We start from the raw sequence: 19,802 nt of genomic DNA on the forward strand, positions 1-19,802 counted from the left end.
ACGGCAAAGCGTAATTAATAAAACATTTTTTTATCCGTCTACCAAATCATTGCCCTCCTTTAAGAGGCATTGGAAAACCTCCCTGGTCTTTGTGGTTGAATCTGTGTTTGAAATTCACTGCTTAACTGAGGGACCTTACAGATAATTGTATATGTGGGGTACAGAGATGAGGTAGTCATTCAAAAATCATGTTAAACTCTATTATTGCACACAGAGTGAGTCCATGCAACTTTTGTGACTTGTTTAACACATTTTTACTCCTGAACTTATTTAGGTTTGCCATAACAAAGGGGGTGAATACTTATTGGACATTTTTTATTCATTTGTAAACATTTCTAAAAACATAATTCTACTTTGACATTATGGGGTAGTGTTTAGGCCAGTGACACAAAATCTCAATTTCAACCATTTTAAATTCACATCAAAATGTGGAAAAAGGGGTGTGAATACTTTGAAGTCAGAGGAAGGGTTAATCATTCAAAAGTCATGTCAATCCCTATTATTTCACACAGAGTGAGTCCATATAACTTCTGATTTGTTAAGCCAAATTGCACTCCTGAAATCATTAGGATTTCCTGAACAAAGATTCTGAATACTTAGGCCACAACTACATTTTAGTTATGAATTTTGTATTGATCTTTAAAAAATAAAAAAAATTCTTCCACTAAGAGTATTTTGTGTAGATTTGTACAAAAAAGACAATTAAATCCATTTTAATCACACTTTATAACACAATAGACAACAGACTCGACAGACTCGAGACTCGATAGCCTTGGTTTCTCAAATGATTGCCTCGCCTGGTTCACCAACTACTTCTCTGATAGAGTTCAGTGTGTCAAATCGGAGGGTCTGCTGTCCGGACCTCTGGCAGTCTATGGGGGTGCCACAGGGTTCAATTCTTGGACCGACTCTCTTCTCTGTATACATCAATGAGGTCGCTCTTGCTGCTGGTGAGTCCCTGATCCACCTCTACGCAGACGACACCATTCTGTATACTTCCGGCCCTTCTTTGGACACTGTGTTAACAACCCTCCAGGCAAGCTTCAATGCCATACAACTCTCCTTCCGTGGCCTCCAATTGCTCTTAAATACAAGTAAAACTAAATGCATGCTCTTCAACCGATCGCTACCTGCACCTACCCGCCTGTCCAACATCACTACTCTGGACGGCTCTGACTTAGAATACGTGGACAACTACAAATACTTAGGTGTCTGGTTAGATTGTAAACTCTCCTTCCAGACCCATATCAAACATCTCCAATCCAAAGTTAAATCTAGAATTGGCTTCCTATTTCGCAACAAAGCATCCTTCACTCATGCTGCCAAACATACCCTTGTAAAACTGACCATCCTACCAATCCTCGACTTTGGCGATGTCATTTACAAAATAGCCTCCAATACCCTACTCAACAAATTGGATGCAGTCTATCACAGTGCAATCCGTTTTATCACCAAAGCCCCATATACTACCCACCATTGCGACCTGTACGCTCTCGTTGGCTGGCCCTCGCTTCATACTCGTCGCCAAACCCACTGGCTCCATGTCATCTACAAGACCCTGCTAGGTAAAGTCCCCCCTTATCTCAGCTCGCTGGTCACCATAGCATCTCCCACCTGTAGCACACGCTCCAGCAGGTATATCTCTCTAGTCACCCCCAAAACCAATTCTTTCTTTGGCCGCCTCTCCTTCCAGTTCTCTGCTGCCAATGACTGGAACGAACTACAAAAATCTCTGAAACTGGAAACACTTATCTCCCTCACTAGCTTTAAGCACCAACTGTCAGAGCAGCTCACAGATTACTGCACCTGTACATAGCCCACCTATAATTTAGCCCAAACAACTACCTCTTTCCCAACTGTATTTAATTTTTATTTATTTATTTATTTTGCTCCTTTGCACCCCATTATTTTTTATTTCTACTTTGCACATTCTTCCATTGCAAAACTACCATTCCAGTATTTTACTTGCTATATTGTATTTACTTTGCCATCATGGCCTTTTTTGCCTTTACCTCCCTTCTCACCTCATTTGCTCACATTGTATATAGACTTGTTTATACTGCATTATTGACTGTATGTTTGTTTTTACTCCATGTGTAACTCTGTGTCGTTTTATCTGTCGAACTGCTTTGCTTTATCTTGGCCAGGTCGCAATTGTAAATGAGAACTTGTTCTCAACTTGCCTACCTGGTTAAATAAAGGTAAAATAAAAAAAATAGAAATCCACCGTGTCTGAATACTTTGCTAGGCACAGCATAACTGTTTATAACAAATTAACAAATTATCCTAAATGGTCTAATCTTTCATTTGGAAATTGTAATTATATATTTTTTACAGTATATGACAAAAAAGGATGACAAAATATTTTTATTGTGCAATAGGAGGTATTGTTTTCTGGTTTTACCAGTATTTGCTGTCTGGGTGTGCCAAAAGCAAAAACGTGGAGAACTCCCTGCTTTGTGTTTCGTGTATGGACATGGCACACCTATAGAATACGTCACACTCAAAACTTTTAGTTTCGGTCAAATTTTATGAATCCTCATCAAAAAGTAGGATTGCCTTTTGGTCAGGATGTACAACCAACTTCAGGTGATGTCGTCACAGGTATAGGCAAGAGACAAACAACTCCACAAACACCCTGTACATTGAAGATAGCCCCATTGTTCACATTTCATTTGAAGAAATATCAGGACAAGGGACCAAAGACAACAAAATGGTGTCTCCTGGTATAAAGATAACTGTTTGAAGGTCATCTATGCAGCTGAAGGTTAATGTTACCTTGGTTTTGTGCTATTCTACTCTCTGGGTTACAGCCAGAATGCAGAACCAGTTTAGTTTCAATCAAACAATGGGTAGAAGGTGAAATCCCAAGGCTGCATAATGGTAAAGTAAATATATGGATGAAGAATACATTTAATTTAAAATTGCTGATGAAACTACAACTGTCTTAATCTTCAAAATGTCCATTGTATGTTTATACATTTAAAATCTTATTTTAGTATTCTATTCCATGACAAAATCTGTAGTTTAAGAAAAAAAAACTATTACAAATTGTTTCATCTTTGATGTAACCATCAGGTTTTTAATTCACACCTTGGAAAATATTACAAAATAAGATGAACTGCCTTTTGCCAAGTGCTATAAGGCTGAAAGGGATCGTATTGGACTGAAAATTCAGGTTACACCCAAACACACACATAGGTAGTATAGCCATTTTAAGTCTTTCCAACTTGTATGGGACTTCAATGTACTTGGTCACTGCATAGATATAAAAGAGAAGAGTGAGGGAGGGATGCATGCTTGCTCACACAACAGGACCATACACTCACTCACACACACACAGTAACAGAACACATGCGTTTACACAAAAATTATCCTTCAAAAAGCCCAAGTCCAGAGTCATTAGGGAGTTCAATGAAAAATGTGCAATTTTCTTTAATCTAAGGAGTTTAGGGACAAAGAGTACCAGGTCCTGTATGCTGCCTTGTACAGTCATAGTAAAGAGCTATAGTGCACGTGGCAAGATACCATTCACAATGTTTCCAGCCCGGACCTAAAGAGAGAAAGTTACCGCCTTAACATGCTTTATGGAACCAAATGATTGTTCATCAGAAAGGCACATTGAACAAAACCCAAAAAGTACATCTTAGAAGTGGCACCGTGAGGAATACATACGGACACCATATTTCACATTCTTACCCCCGTTACAAAACAGCTCTTCCTTCCCGTTCACTTCACTACAGTGGTATCACAGCATTACAACACAGTTGAGGAAACACCCCTGAAAAGATGTATAGTTCCCAATGTTCAATGGACAGCACTGCTAAGCTAAACTAGCCTAACACAACCGTGTCCTTTGTTTCGCTCTCCTATAATACAACTCCACTGGGACATTTGTCTATCTGCGATGGAAAAGTATCCACAAAGACATTAGTGAGACATATCAACAACTGGGAAAGGATTGAACCAGTTTTGTAACTGACACAGTCATAGCGACATGATTGAAGTGATAAACATGTGCATGCGCACACAGTTTAATATAGTGGAAGTCTGTGCAAAACCCATTACAGTACAGGTAATGATCTACCAAGATGAAGTGTCTCCCCCTGCTGTCCAATACCAGTATTGCAGCCATAACGTCAGAATGGGGGAGGTATGATATTAACACATACAGTATGTGGTTTCTGCCTCTACTGAATCACCACATCTTTAGTAATGTGTTGTACGTGTCAGGTATATGTTGCATAGGGGCAGGCAGTGAGTACAACTCCCAAAATGGAGGTAAGGACATGTGGGGTGCTTCTGTTGTATTCAACCAATGGATACAGAAAAACAACAGAGGACCAGTGTGAGTGGTATTGTATTATCAGCACAGTACATTGCTTTGGATAAAAGTATCTGTTAGGCTTTTTAACATGTACAAAAACATCCTTCAAGGATAAGTACATTAGGTAAGACGCACAGTACAAACTTTCTGCAGTCAGTCAGACAGAGACACACACACAGCATTCAGAATGGCAGCACAAACTAGTGTAGTAGTACCACTAATCCTAAAAGGACAAAGCACTGTCTGTAAAAACACTTTCCCTAAAACAGAAGGCAATGTTTTCTTTCAGGTTTTCATTTGATGAATTATGTGCTTTTTAGCTCACCATGAGACCCTCGTCAGAGTAGACATGCGTACATACATTCACACACACTCACATTCTGTCCAGGGATAAACATTAAAATCAAATTCTACTTGGGTCGTTCCACGAAATAAGTGCCCTTTGCATCCCTTTGATATTTTAAGTACAAAATTTAACAGCGTTATATTTGATGAAGTGCCCTTTAATATAGACCACATGGAGATTTCAATAAATATTTTTTTATATGAATAAAGACTTACTAAATTGCCAAAATTCTGCATTTGATGTCTCTGTGACTTCCAAGAAGATGAACATTTCTCCATCATTGTAAAGTCCTAGTTATTTTGTTGCTTTGACAGTCATTTCTGAAGATTTTTATTCATTTAAAATGCGATTAGTCATTCAGTTTAAAGAAAAAAGAAACCTTTCCCTAATTTTAAGCTCAACCCGGTTATGAGAACTCTTGTTTTAATATGGTGAAACTTTTAAAATAATATTCATTTGTAATAAAAACACATTGAACATCTATTAGTCCAAATAATTGAGTAAGAGCAGGTGAGAAGGTTCTTCTGAAAACATTTCTGGTGTTTTGCAGTGGAAAACTAAGCAGAACACATCAACCCTGTTAACCATAGATGCCCAGGCTTGACATTTTAGAATAATTCTATTGTTTTGTGAAGCTTACATTCAATTTCCCCTCCCTGCTACACACAACAAGCTCTGCCACAAGGGGATTTATGGCTGATTTAAGATAAAATCGTCAAGCTTGTTACTTTACTTGGCACTTACTATAGTATTTTTTTTTTTACATTCAAACTCGAGATGGAAAAATGTGTATTTTAAATTAAGTTGAACATGTACTCTTTATGATAGAATGTCTAAATGTAGGTGAAATCAACAAACAATATACAGATCAAAAGGCACCGAATTGGTGGAACGACAGACTTATTTCAATGCATTCCTTACATGCATTCCTCAAAACAGAATATCAAATAAATATAACATGTAAAATCAAGCTTCTGAAAACCACTAAACCAAATCAGCAGCATTTGAGTTTAAAAAAAAAAAATTAAAGGAGAAAGACTGCAGATATTTCCCTGTGTAGTCCTCTCTCAGTACCACAACCTTGTAAAACAACAACAAGGCAAACCCAATCAAACCACTGTGCAGAACACCAAATCATCTGTTCAAAAGTACAGCAGCCAGGGTTTTTTCTACATAGAAAAGTCTTGGGTGGGCTGCCTAAGTGCTTTTCTGGGCTGCTTATGTAAAAAATAAAAAGGACTATATATTATGATATATATAGTACCAGTCAACAGTTTGGACACATCTACTTATTCAAGGGTTTTTCTTTATTTTGACTGTTTTCTACATTGTAGAATAATAGTTAAGACATCCAAACTATGAAATAACACATATGGAATCATGTTGTAACCAAAAAAGTGTTAAACAAATCAAAACATATTTTATATTTGAGATTCTTCAAAGTAGCCACCCTTTGCCTTGATGACAGCTTTGCAGTGTCTTGGCATTCTATCAACCAGCTTCATGAGGTAGTCACCTGGAATGTATTTCAATTAACAGGTGTGCCTTGTTAAAAGTCAATTTGTGGAATTTCTTTCCTTCTTAATGCTTTTGAGACAATCAGTTGTGTTGTGACAAGGTAGGGGTGGGATACAGAAGATGGTCTTTATGAAATAGGGCTAAGTCCATATTATGGCAAAAACAGCTCAAATAAGCAAAGAGAAACAACAGTTGATCATTACTTTAGGACATGAAGTTCAGTCAATACGGAACATTTCAAGAACTTTTAAAGTTTCTTCAAGTGCAGTCACAAAAACCATCAAGCGCTATGATGAAACTGGCTCTCGTGAGGACCACCACAGGAACGGAAGACCCAGAGTTACCTCTGCTGCAGAGGATAAGTTCATTAGAGTCAACTGCATCTCAGATTGCAGTCCAAATAAATGCTACACAGAGTTCAAGTAACAGACATCTCAACATCTACTGTTCAGATGAGACTGCGTGAATCAGGCCTTCATGGTTAAATTGCTGCAAAGAAACCACTACTAAAGGACACCAATAAGAAAAAGAGACTTGCTTGGGCCAAGAAACACGAGCAATGGACATTAGACTGGTGGAAATCTGTCCTTTGGTCTGATGAGTCCAAATGGGAGATTTTTGGTTCCAACCGCCATGTCTTTGTGAGATGCAGAATAAAGTGAATAGATGATCTCCACATGTGTGGTTTCCACAGTGAAGCATGGAGGAGGGCGTGTGATGGTGTGGGGGTGCGTTGCTGGTGACACTGTCACTGATTTATTTAGAATTCAAGGCACACTTAACCAGCATTGCTACCACAGCATTCTGAAGCGATACGCCATTCCATCTGGTTTGCGCTAAGACTATCCTTTGTTTTTCAACAGGACAATGACCCAACACACCTCCAGGCTGTGTAAGAGCTATTTGACCAAGAAGCAGAGTGATGGAGTGATGCATCAGACCTGGTCTCCACAATCACCCGACCTCAACCCAATTGAGATGGTTTGGGATGATTTGGACCGCAGAGTGAAGGAAAAGCAGCCAACAAGTGCTCAGCATGTTGGAAATCCATAAAGACAGTTGAAAAGGCATTCCAGGTGAAGCTGGTTGAGAGAATGCCAAGAGTGTGCAAAGCTGTCATCAAGGCAAAGGGTGGCTACTTTGAAGAATCTAAAATCTTTAACACTTTTTTGGTTCCTACATGATTCCATGTGTTATTTCATATTTTTGATGTCTTCACTATTATTCCACAATGTAGAAAATAAGAAAAACCCTTGCTTGAGTAGCTGTGTCAAAACCTTTGACTGGTACTGTATGTATATATATTTATTATATAATAAATAATTGTCGGGATAAAACGTTTTCAGTGTAAACTTAAATTACTAAAAAGAGATGTTAATTATGTAGAAAGATAATGGACCTATATATTTTTTAATAAGATCATCTTTGAGAACTAACCATAACTAAAATAAAAGCTAGACACAGAGAGAATCTACAATTCATAAAATGATGCATTCAGGAGTTTGTCATGGCATGGGGCCCCCAGATGTTTTTGTCATGGCATGGGGCCTCAATAGTTTTTTTTGAATTGGAGAAAATGTGCTTTAAAACTGCTACATTCTGTCACTGCGGCCAACAGAAGGGCCTCTAAAATGGTTGCTCGGCCACTGCACCATTGGCCACGCCCACCACCTAAGCACATTTTGATCCAGAAAAGACCCTGGCAGCCATTTGCCTTTCTTTCTCAACACTCACAACAACAGTCTGCTCTGGAATGTTTTCAAATCTAAGCCACTTTTCAGTTCATCTCTTTGATCTCTTCTTCCTCATGGGTCCAGTGGTTGCAGGTGTGAAATGGTGATAGGCCCCAGGGAATGTTCAAACAGGAAACTGGACTTTATTTCTAGCTACCCCAGAATGCCTTGCCCGTGGTCCCATTTCTAAACATGACTGGTTGTCTCAAGCTTCCAGGAAGGCTTTCTATCGTCCTGTTCCCTTTCTCTGTGGACCATGAGAGTTTTACATGGTCTCTTCCAAGCCCTTTCTCTCTTTCACATTCAGTCTGATAGGGTACCGTGTGTAAAAGTCTACTTTGTGCTCCTCCTCAGCAGTAGCTGCGTGTCTGACCCTCAGTATGGATGGTCCAGTTGGGTGATGGTCCCGGTAAGCTGCCCTGCCGTGCCAGCCCTCTCTGGTTCCTCAGACCCTGCGGCCGCAGCACCGGCTCGTGGACCACATCTCTGCGGGGCGGAGGGTTAGGGTATTGGCCCAGCATCGGGCCAGGATGGAATGGGTATTGGCTGTACTGGGGGCCTCCTGGCTGGCCGGGGTAGGGCCTGGGGGCTCCCAGCGTCAGGTTGGAGAAAGCTGCAGACGGGGAGTCTGAGGGCTCCAAGAGGGGCTGGCTGGGGTAGCCGGAGGAGCAGGGGTCCTGGGGGCTCTGGATGGGGTAGGGGGGCTCTTGATAGTGCTGCCGAGGGGGGTAGGGGTTAGCGCCAGAGCTCTGGTGCTCTCCCAGGGGCCCAGGGGTAAAGTCTTGGGTCCGGTAGTATTTGAGCACCTGATCGCCTGAGGGCATGACGTCAAAGGCCTGCCTGTACTGGCCCCCCGGCGAGGACCTCCGGAGCGGGTCTTGGCGTTGGAAGCCCCCTGCCCCGGCCCTCTGAGGAGCCCTGATCAGTGAGGGGCCCGGGGTGTAGACATTATAGGCAGGCGGGGGCTGGTTGTGCTGCTGGCTGGGGTAGGGGTTGGCAGGGTGCTCCATGGCAGGGGAGGAGCTGGTGGAGGCAGAGGAGGAGGTGACTGTGGAGGGACCCTCAGCCCTCTCCTCCTCAGCCAGCTTCTCTATCAGCAGGGAGGCGATCTCCTTCCCCGACAGGCCCGGGATGGGCTCCGTACTGCAGCTGGAGCTCTGGGGGTCTGAGCGGCTGCGGTAGTGGATCCCTGTCGATGTAGACGCTGTGAGCGCTGGGAGGAAGTCGCTCTCCTGGATGCTCCCTGGGGTCGTTGCAGCCGAGTCGTTGTGGGCGGCTGGGCTGTCTGGAGTGGAGAGGGTAAGGCTAACGCTGGTGGAGCCTCCCTGGTCAGGGGCCTGGCAGGGGGAGGATTGTCTCTGGTCCTCTGGGGCAGGGGGGTCATTTGGCGTGGCAAGAGGTTCAGAATCCTGTGTAGAGTCTCCATCCAGGTCTGTGCTGGTCCAGTTCTTCGTGTTTTGGGCCCCAGTAGAGGGGCTGGGGAAAGGGAAGTTGACGTAGATGGGCTCAGACAGGTCCTTGGAGGTTGGTCTGTGGGCCTGGGGAGGGGAGGGCTGGGATGGCTGACCCTGGAGAGAGATGCCCTGGGGAGGCTGGCTCAGACTCAGAGGAGCCTCCTCTGGCTTACGATAGCACACCTTCCCGTTTTCAAAATAGGGGTGTAGCTGGGAGGAGGTGAGGTCTGTGGAGGCTGACCTGTTGGAGCGGTGGAGGTTGTGTTGGTGCTGGTAGAGCGCCAGGGGAACCATGGAGGAGGAGGGGAGGGGGTGCATCTCACTACGGGCCAGCCGGACTGAGGAGGAGGTCTGGCGCTGGGGCCGGGGGTGAGAGGGGTGATGGTGGTGGGTGGAGCCGTCCTGCGAGTGGGAGTGTCCGTGGAAGAATGAGTGGGACTGGGAGTGGGCAGCTGCCCAAGCCCGCGTGGCTTCTTTGGACCAGAGCTGGGGCCCCCTCTCCCCTCTGGGTCCACCCTGGTTGTGGTGGAGAGGCTGGGGTTGGTGTTGGTGATGCCCCCGGGAGATGGGCCTTTTGTTGGCCTCTGGGTGGGGGGCCGGGCGGAAGTTACCCTCCAGGTCCAGCCTCATGTTCTGGTAGCTGTGGCGGGCATAGCTGGGGGGGCCCTGCGGGTTCTCAGGACCGGCGATCTCGTAGTAGAAGTTCTCCATCTTTCCCTGGTCCTCTGAGGTGGAGGAGAGGGGAACGGGCCGGATCTGGGTCTGCTGAGGGGGCTGCTGACCCGGGGATGGTTGGCTGGCTGCCCTGGCTGCGTGGTAGCGGGCGAGGTGGTCTGGAGCTCCACTCAGACGCTCTGAGAAGGCCCTGGCCAGAGGAGGGTTCCCCTGCTGACCAAAGATCCGCCTGATGCGCCCTGAGTCCAGGGAGCGACGCATCTCATTCTGGGCCAGTGGTGCTCTGTGGGGACGCTTCAGGTCTAGGGGCTTAGGGGGTACTTTGGGGCGGGTGGGCTGGAAGGCACGGACCTGAGTCAGAGGGGACTCTGACTTGGAGTGCAGGAGCTGGGGGTGGGCTGAGGACAGCTTGGACTGGGTGGAGGTTGATTTCTGTTGGAGGTGAGGGGCAGAGAACTGGCGTGAGTAGGCTGGGGGCTTCCTCTGAGACTGGGACTCAGTGGGGCTAGGTCTCTCCCCAGACTGGCCTGGTTTGGGGGGCTGTGACTGGGGCAGCTGCTTCTGGTTGTTGTAGATGGGGCTGGGGGTCTGGTCGTCTCCAGAGGCACTCCCACCAGACAGCTCCGAGTTGGACGCCACAGATTCAGATGTCTCAGAGGATAGGGTCTCCGTATCCTGCAATAAAAAATAAAAAAAGTATAGCTTTTTTTACCGCCATACATGAAGTTACAGTACTGGTTAGTCATGCATGCTGTAGCTACGTGTGGCCGGACATACTTTACTGTACTGTTCTCTAAGCCTGATTAACCAGCTGGGAAAATACAACATGGGCTTTGTCAGTCTCATAACAACGACAGTTTAAAAAAAAGGAATCTAATTTTGCCCAGGCAACTGTAAACATCTTGCTTGTTATGGTTAGGAAATGAAGGCTCTGCTGAAAATGACCTGACAGCACTGTTGTCACTCTTCATATGGAGCCCAAAACTAGAACATCTCCAGCACAGTCAAAACAACATATCCACCACATAGAATTTACCACAGTACAAACGGACACAGTTTACACAAAAGGTACACCCAAACAGTGCCACTTACAGACATGTGCACACTCCCACACACCTGTCCTGGAGTCCTCTCTCCCTGGCCGTGTCCTGTATCTGCTGCAGTCTCTGTCGCGGTTTCCTCTCCCTCGGTCATCCACACAGACAGGGGGCGCACTGTGGAGTAGAGCGGATTGGGGTCAGAGGACAGCAGCTCTCCTGCGTCGGCAGACAAGGACCTCTGGTAGTGGGTGTCGGCTGCGTCCTGGGACCGAGACTGGGGGGGGCGGTAGGGGGGCGAGGCACCCTGTCTCAGGGCCTTGTTGGCACTCTCAGCCAGGGCCAGAGCCATGAGGCGTGCTGGGTTTTTAGGAGGGGGAGGGGGAGGCTGGGAGAGCAGGGGGGCACCGGTGGGTTCCGTTATACCTGTAGAGGAGGGTTAAATTACATGACTATGGTCTGCAGTAAAACCTCGAATCATTGAAAACAAGCACATTTTTGATGACTATAAATCAATCAACTAATACATTCAATCAATCAAACGTGTTGGCCGAGTCCATTCCTGTCTACTCACCCTGTCCTCTGATCTTGGCCTCGGGGCCCAGTTTGCTGCAGATCTCCTGCTGGCAGCTCTCCGTCAGCTGGAAGTCACATGACCTCAGCAGCATGGAGATCATCTGAGGAGGCTGTGACTGGGAGGGTCCACTGCTTGGGATGCCAGGCTGTAATTCACCAGCTCGCCCGCCAATCATGTCCAACACCTACGAGGGAGAAAGTCAAGTTTGGGGAGGCAAATTTATCATACAGAGTATATAGGAAAGTAATCTCCAATCCTGAGATACAGAAATACAGGGACAGGAGTGACAGAGAGGGAGGAATTACCTTAGCAGGGACGCTGATGGATACAGGGTCAGAGATGTCCAGTGTAGGGGACTTGGGGGCTTTTTGTGAGAAGGCGTTCACCATCTTTCGGGTGAAAGATCTTCTCTCTGTTGGGGGCTGAGCAGAGGGGGCAGAGGTCACAGGTGTAGTGGGCTGGCCCTGGCTGTTTGAGGTACTCCGGTTGGAGCCTTCCCCTGATTGGCCGGCAGATGGGCTGGTATTGGCCGGTCTGTGTTGACAGAACACCTGAAGGGGCGGGGCTGTGGCGGCGATGATCAGACTCCTCCTGACGGCCGCATCCGATTGGTTGAGCACAGAGTCGGGGTCCTCTGTGATTGAGCGCTGGCTGCTGGCGTGAGAGTGTCCTTGGTGGTTGAGGCAGCGGTAGGGAGGGGGCGTGGCAGCTGGCGGGGACTCCCTGCCGCTTGCGGTGACTGCGCTGCTGCCCAAGCCGATTGGTCCGTCCTCCAGGAAGGTGGGGCTGAAGTCAATGACGTCCTCGGCCATCCAGGAAGCAGCCGGGTCCTGGTTGGAGAAGTCAGGCAGCATGTAGATGCCTTCCTCGTCGTCATCCTCCTCATCGTCTCCATCATCCCTGGGCCGGCGGTCCTCAGGCAGCAGGCTGTCATACGAGCGGCTGGAAGGCAGGCGGGACGGGGGGCACTGGGGCAGGTGCTGGGGGTCCATGGAGGCCAAAGACAGACCGTCACTGCTGGAGCGGGGCCGCCGCAGACGGATAGACTGTCCTGAGAGAGAGAGGAGGAGAGGTAGGAAAAAAAGGAATAGTCATGGTTTAAAATAAGCGTCTCTGTAGTGCTCGTCTCTTAGTGCTCCAACCAGCTCCTAAACGATCCATTCTACTCCGACTGTCCCAAAACCAACTATCATCACTGCTTCCAGACACATTACTTCTCTTCCACAGCCTCCCCTGACAGAGACATCTCATACTCTATACTTAACGGACGAGAAGAGAGAGGTTCTGCTATCGATCAGTCAATGGACTTAACCTGCTGAGATGAGTATTAGCGTCAGTGAGTTATGGCCTACTGTGGTGTACCTGCTCCACTGTGCTGGGACGATAAGGATTCTTCACTCTTAGCTGAACGCAGGGTCACACTGTCCACACGACAACCTGCAGGAGAAACCAAGTAGAGAGAGAGAAAATAGGGAGAAAGAGACAGCCAGAGAGAGAGAAAGAGAGATCTGTCATACAAAGAGAGAAGGGGATCAAAAAGGGTGACAAACTGTGGAGTTGGCATTTATCTTTCTTTCCACCTGCATCCAGGTGGTGGTCCAAATCAGACATGATATCTACCTGCGTGTGAGGTGGCGGGCTGGAACAGGGAGCTAATCCTCATTGGTTTACGTCTCCCCGCCCCCGGAGGCTTCCCGATCGCAAAGAATGTCTTCCAGCTCCCTCCAGCTGCCTTCCGTACCTTCATCCCTCTCTTCCTCCTGTAGGGGGAGGAGAGAGCAAGACAGAAGTAGAGAGAGAGATTTAGGTGGGTGAGACTGCTAAATCAACTGCATGTGATAGCAAAACTACAGAAACTTGCACGGTCTGGAATAAGCCTGGCCTCACTCACCTGTCGACAGGGTGGTCCAGCACGGTGTGGAACTGGCCCTGGAACTGGACTGGCGCCCCCTGGAGGAGCAGAGGAGCCTGTGTCCTGGCCTGGGCCTCTTCTAGGGAGAGCAGCCTGGCGGACACAAAGGACTTGGGCCTGGTCAGAGAGTGCCGCCCTGCAGGCAGAGACAGAACAGTTAGTAATAGGTAGAGGGTGGGAGAGTGAGGAGGCATCGGTGACGGTGGCCAAAAGCTTTGTTCCAAATGAGATCCTATTCCCTGTATAGTAGTGTACTACCTTTGGCCAAAGCCCCTAAGTGGCACACTATGTGGCCCAAAAAAAAACAAAAAAAAAAAAAAATATATATATATATATATATATATATATATATATATATATATATATATATAAAAACTATTTTTTTAAGGAGTACTACAGGAAATAGGGTGTCATTACAGATTTGCCCAATGAGAGCGAATAAGACATGGACACGCTTGCAAATCAGAAATCACATGGAGTAAACAACACAAAGGGAGGGAAGGCTGAGGTATGCAGAGGATATTGGACCTTTTCATTTGAAACTCCAAATCAAAGAGCAACCAAAGTAACCTCAATGGCAAAGTTTGCTGAGGTTTGCTAAACAGGATACCCGTCAGGGGAGAGCAGAGCATGGGTCATCAGACAGGATTAACATCTAAACAAATATGTATTATTATAATGCAATTAACAGAGTACTGTAACAGTGTCTTATAGGGCAAGTACATGCCAGGAAAGCCCAAAAATATTTTTTACACATTAATTTACTGCAATACAATTTTTCACATTAAATGTATTCAACATAAAAGTATTTATATTAATATTTCAAAAGTACCCTTTTTGATTTAGCATATTTTTGGGACAAATTGTTGGAACAATAAGTCAAACACTCTTCAAATGCGTCAAATTGTGCTCTGCTACTTTTAAACATAAACATTGATCTAAGTCATTAAGCAATCACATTCAGCAAATCACCAGCAGAGGGAGTTCCATTTGAATCCATTTCCCCATTCACTGGTGGTGCTCACAATTTATCACAACTTCAAAAGTAGCAGAATGTTCAAACGTTTATGTACTTGTACAGTATATAGTTTAAAACAATGTCTAAAAATGTACAAAATCGAAATAGTACGAGATATTCACTAATATGTTATGTTGAATAAATCACAATCTAGACATGATCCATATTTTAGAGCACACTATCATGTACAGTTCACAGATCATAGGGTCTTAGAGGATTTTCTCACAAATGGTTTGTGATACAAATGTAAAAACCATATCAAACATTCATCCTGCCAATTAAGTTTCTGTGAGAATAGCCAGAACAATCGGACACCCAAAATATTTTTGGGACTTTCCTGGCGTGGAGTCTGAGACACAAAGCAAAGCATCTAACTGAGCCCTGGCTGGGACGCTGACAAAAACTCTTCAGCTGGAGAAGCACACAGATACTGCTGATCTGTAGACAATACTGAGGTTAAACATTTTAGCTATAGGGCCTATTGATTATTTAGCTAGCTGACAAGACAAAACAGATCACAGAAGCTGGGAATAATCAATGCAACATGGTTGTTTTACCTGGTGGTTCTGGCTCAATGTAATCCTCTTAAAAGAAACATCCACAGCATTTGTGGCACATTGATCAAAACAACATCTATTCTTCAATAGTTTGAGCATTAAAACTGTTCATCATATATGCATAGTCACTTTAACAATACCTACATGTACATACTACCTCAATAAGCCTGACTAACAGGTGTCTGTATACAGCCTTGCTACTCTTTTTTCAAATGTCTTTTTACTGTGGTTTTATTTCTTTACTTACCCACACACACACACACACACTTTTTGTCCTTTTTTCGCACCATTGGTTAGAGCCTGTAAGTAAGCATTTCACCTGTTGTATTCGGCACACGTGACAAATAAACTTTGATTTGATTACAGCGCAAAACAACCTAAAAAAGTTACTTTAATAACTATTTAAAATGTCTAAAACAAATATTGGAGTAAACACAAAATGTAACGGACCACATTTACTTCAAGATGGGATGAATTTGAACCAGGATGGAAGTTTATTGCCTATTCAACTGTCAATATAGTAGAAAAATCATGTGAGAGTTTACAGCGGACCAGTGACTAAAATCATGAAGAGACACTGGGTTTATAGAAACACATGTCAGCATGTGCACACAAAACTTATATTAAATGTTTGTTTTTTTTAGCCCTTTTTTGTGGTATCCAATTGATTGGTAGTTACACCGCTGCAACTCCTGTAAGGACTCGGGAGAGGTGAAGGTCGAGAACCGTGCGTCCTCCAAAACACAACCCAACCAAGCCGCACTGCTTCTTGACACAATGCCCACTTAACCCGGAAGCCAGCCGCACCAATGTGTCGGAGGAAACACCGTACACCTGGACAACCTTGTCAGTGTGCACTGTGCCCGGCCCGCCACAGGAGTCGCTAGGGCATGATGGGACAAGGACATCCCTGCCGGCCAAACGCTCCCCTTACCCGGACGACGCTGGGCCAATTGTGCGCCGCCCCATGGGTCTCCCGGTCACAGCCGGCTGCGGCTGAGCCTGGACACGAACCCAGAATCTCTAGTGGGTTTATACATGCCTTAGACCACTGCGCCACTCGAGAGGCCAACTTGGCTATACTTGCTATCTACTGGAAAACAACAGACAAAAGCCCAATAGGATGAGACACATTCATCATGAACTCTTTCTTGTGCACATCGTACAGAGATCTCAGGAAAAATGGGTCACACAGAAGCCAAAAGTAGACCAAGCCTAAACTAAACCAATCAACGCTAGAGCGCTTGTAAGCATCCAGCATAGAGAGATAGAGAGAGCGATAGAGAGAGCGATAGAGAGAGCGATAGAGAGAGCGATAGAGAGAGCGATAGAGAGAGCGATAGAGAGAGCGAGATAGATAGAGAGATAGAGATAGATAGAGAGATAGAGAGATAGAGAGATAGAGATAGATAGAGAGATAGAGAGAGAGAAGACGGTCAGAACATGGAGTAGCGTCGCCTTTCTACGGTGACTTCCAGAAGAGGAGCAGATAGTGTAGGGGGCCTGGGGGCCTTAGGGACCTCCTCACCCCTGGTCTCCCCCACCTCCTCCTCACCCCTGGCCTCCTGCAGACTCACCAGCCTGGTTCTCTGGTGCTGCCGAGAGACCTTACACTCCAGCTTGCCCGTTGCTACGGAGACACACAGCTTTCGCTCACTATCTGCTGCTTCAATCACACTTGGCATACACTGATTGAATCAACGTGGTTTCCACGTCATTTCAATGAAATTACATTGAATCAACGTGGAATAGACGTTGAATTGAAGTCTGTGCCCAGTGGGGTGGTATCAGTGTGGCTGAGGGCTCACTTTATGGCAAGTTTTCAGTTTTATTCCATATTTAATACAGATGTTTATCGAGAGTAAAGAACAAAATGTTGCCAAATATTGTACTACTTTTTGGAAAAGCAATTATGAAGAAAATGGATGCAGTGGAGAAATCACTTATATTACTGCCATTTTAGACTAGTCATACACATGTTCTACTGTGCTGCGAGGCAAGACAAAGAGTGCAATGAAATAATATATCACAGTCATTCAAGTAGAGTTGCTTTCATAGACTTACAGCATTTGTGGGGTAAAAAGCAGAGGACAGCGGGCAGTGGTGACAGTTGTAATGGCGGTAGAAGTGTCATCCATTATATACAGGGCTATAACCAAAGCTCTCCATTTAACCAGACACCTAAAAGCATTAAGTAGAGGATAGAGGAAGCCTGGCTGGCTGAGTAGTAAAGCTAGTTACTGTAGGTACTAAAAAGAGGCTTTGAGGCTCTGAGGTAAATGCTCTGTGTGAGGCATTGATAACACAAAACCACAGAGCTGATAGAGGACAGAGGGAGCACTCTGAAGGAGAGAAGACATTTTCAGTCGAATCCTAACTTGAAATCCACACATCGCTGACGATTGCCAACTGATGCAAATAATGCATTGATTTCAATGGGAAATGTGTGTATCCACACAAATGAAACTCAAGTTCGGAGGATTGTGTCCAGTGAGCGTTAGAGAAGCCAGTGTTTGGGTTAGGGTGATGTGCATACCTGTGCCTGTGAAGCGTCCTACAGAGGTGAAGGAGTCACTGAAGAGCACATCCACGTGACCGAGGAGAAACTCCACCACCACAGACTGGATCCGCACCTCCTTAAACGGGTCAGCACCACTCAGACCCACCGCCTCGATCTCCATAGATCTGCCACGGAGACAACACAGCCACTCCAGGAAGGTGTTGCAGACAGAAATGCCATGAATAGAGCTGACATGATTCCTTAGTGTACATGTCAGAGGCACACCTGTTCTAAACAATATATTTCTATAGGAACGATCCACAATGCAGGTACAATAGGTAGGCACAGGCACACACCTGAGCAGGTTGGGGGCCCAGACAATGGCCAGGTTCTTGATGTGCATGTTGGTCTCTCCGCTGCAGGTGGCCAGACCAGCCAGGTGTCTAACGAGGTACTCCAGGGTCCTGACAGAGAGAGACAACATCAGTCCACAATCTGTCTCCATGGCTGTGTTGTGTGTATACCTGTAGTCTCCATGGCTGTGTTGTGTGTATACCTGTAGTTTCTGTCTCCATGGCTGTGTTGTGTGTATACCTGTAGTCTCGGTCTCCATGGCTGTGTTGTGTATGTATACCTGTAGTCTCGGTCTCCATGGCTGTGTTGTGTGTGTATACCTGTAGTCTCGGTCTCCATGGCTGTGTTGTGTGTATACCTGTAGTCTCGGTCTCCATGGCTGTGTTGTGTGTATACCGGTAGTCTCAGTCTCCATGGCTGTGTTGTGTGTATACCTGTAGTCTCTGTCTCCATGGCTATGTATACCTGTAGTGCGGTGGTGGGAGCTGCTGGATGACATCATGTACTTTCACCATGCGCTCATCGTCCGTCATCTCTCCCATACAGTCCTAAAACAGATGGTTTAGCCTTTGACAATGGACAGTACTTTCAGTTGGAGGGAGTTGTGTTGGGTTATGGCCATGTACTCACAGCAAACTTGTCGTAGAGCTGGTAGGTGAGCAGGGGGTTGGGCAGCTCTCTGAAGTAGAGCTTGCACAGGGACCCCACACAGTGGATGTCCTGCATGTACATATCCTTGGTCAGGTCTGGAACATTCTCACTATCAAACTCATGTCTGGTGGAGAGAGTGTCAAATAGGGTTGAATGCCAAAAAAGTATTGCATATATGTATTTTATTAATGCAGTCAATGATCTATGTAGTTCTTCTAAGACTTTACAGGTTCAGGGCCTGACATGCAGGATTAGGGTTAGCATGAGGAGTGGTACCGGAGTTTCTGAATGTTGGAGGAGACTCCAGAGTGCCTGTAGATGCCGTCCACCACACCATGCTTCTCTATGAACTCTGAGCAGCTCTTCAGAACCTGTGGAACTGGAGAAGCACACAAAGATCCATGTCACATGTTACAGTAGTACACCAAACCAGACCAGGCTCTCAAGGACATACAGAGATGACTCCCTGAGACTCTAGAATTAGAACTGTAGAACTCTAACTAGGGCAATGGGCCCATTTCATCAACTCCGAAGCACTAATGTGATCCTAAAATGGCATGATTGACTTAAATATTGTTCCGAGTTCACTTGACACACCAAAACCGCTCACTCTCTGCAGCCAGCAACTCAACTCTTCTATACATCCCAAAAGGTTACGTGAGGATAAGTGTGTTTTATGTACCGTCCAGTCCTGAGTTGAGGAGGTGCTCTCCCAGGTCGCAGCCGAACACCCTCTCCTTAAGAATGCCTCTCTGTTTGAGCTTCTGCTTGGTGGGCCTGGACTTCATAAAGGTGCGCAGGAATCCTATCAGCTTGCCGTGCTTCTTAGAAACTGTCAGAGGGGGGCGACAGAGAGCTGCTGAGTAATGACACTACAGTGGGAAAGAGACTATTGTGGTGGATGAGGGGTCCATCTTTGTGAGGGGCGTGTCTTTGTGTGTACAGAGAAGTGCCTGCAAACGTGTGTGTTCACGTGTGAATGTTTAACATGAATGTCATCATCGTCATCGAATATAAAACGTGTGAAAAGACATCAGAAAATAGGAGAGTTTAGTGGGAGCTGGAGCATGGACACTAGTAGGAGGCTGGGTCGTGTTCTGGACCAATGAGCCACGACCATCAAACATCATTAGCACAATAAGC

General features: G+C 45.7%; 1 protein-coding gene and 1 long non-coding RNA gene across 5 annotated transcripts; both read right to left on the minus strand.

Moving 5' to 3' along the window:
* Positions 1-3,419: 3,419 nt before the first annotated feature.
* LOC116353121 (rho GTPase-activating protein 33) lies at positions 3,420-19,739 on the minus strand. 4 transcript variants are annotated; one of them, XM_031787067.1, is made up of 13 exons: positions 19,342-19,739; positions 18,936-19,038; positions 18,639-18,783; positions 18,474-18,556; positions 18,011-18,118; positions 17,691-17,839; positions 13,559-13,715; positions 13,288-13,427; positions 13,030-13,104; positions 11,973-12,718; positions 11,665-11,851; positions 11,170-11,267; positions 3,420-10,728 (listed from the first exon to the last, which is right to left on the minus strand). In XM_031787067.1, exons 1-13 carry the CDS (start codon positions 19,445-19,447, stop codon positions 8,275-8,277), a joined length of 4,551 nt encoding a protein of 1,516 aa, XP_031642927.1. In that variant the 5' UTR covers positions 19,448-19,739; the 3' UTR covers positions 3,420-8,274. The 4 variants fall into 4 exon arrangements, with proteins under 4 accessions (XP_031642927.1, XP_031642926.1, XP_031642925.1 ...); XM_031787066.1 differs by having other exon boundaries at positions 11,146-11,267; XM_031787065.1 differs by having other exon boundaries at positions 11,170-11,516.
* LOC116353122 (uncharacterized) lies at positions 14,228-15,394 on the minus strand. Its single transcript, XR_004202499.1, has 2 exons — positions 15,345-15,394; positions 14,228-15,311 (listed from the first exon to the last, which is right to left on the minus strand). It is a non-coding gene; the product is annotated as an uncharacterized LOC116353122 (long non-coding RNA).
* Positions 19,740-19,802: the final 63 nt, after the last annotated feature.

This window comes from Oncorhynchus kisutch, linkage group LG13, assembly GCF_002021735.2.
Source record: "Oncorhynchus kisutch isolate 150728-3 linkage group LG13, Okis_V2, whole genome shotgun sequence".
Classification (NCBI taxonomy): Eukaryota; Metazoa; Chordata; class Actinopteri; order Salmoniformes; family Salmonidae; genus Oncorhynchus; species Oncorhynchus kisutch.

Coding starts and splice junctions, on each gene's coding strand:
- LOC116353121 (XM_031787064.1), bottom strand. CDS start 19,447: ATGAAGTCCAGGCCCACCAAGCAGAAGCTCAAACAGAGAGGCATTCTT. Junction 11,852..11,972: donor CCATCAGCGTCCCTGCTAAG/GTAATTCCTCCC, acceptor TCTCCCTCGTAG/GTGTTGGACATGATTGGCGG. Junction 10,729..11,145: donor GTGGGAGTGTGCACATGTCT/GTAAGTGGCACT, acceptor TTTTTATTGCAG/GATACGGAGACCCTATCCTC.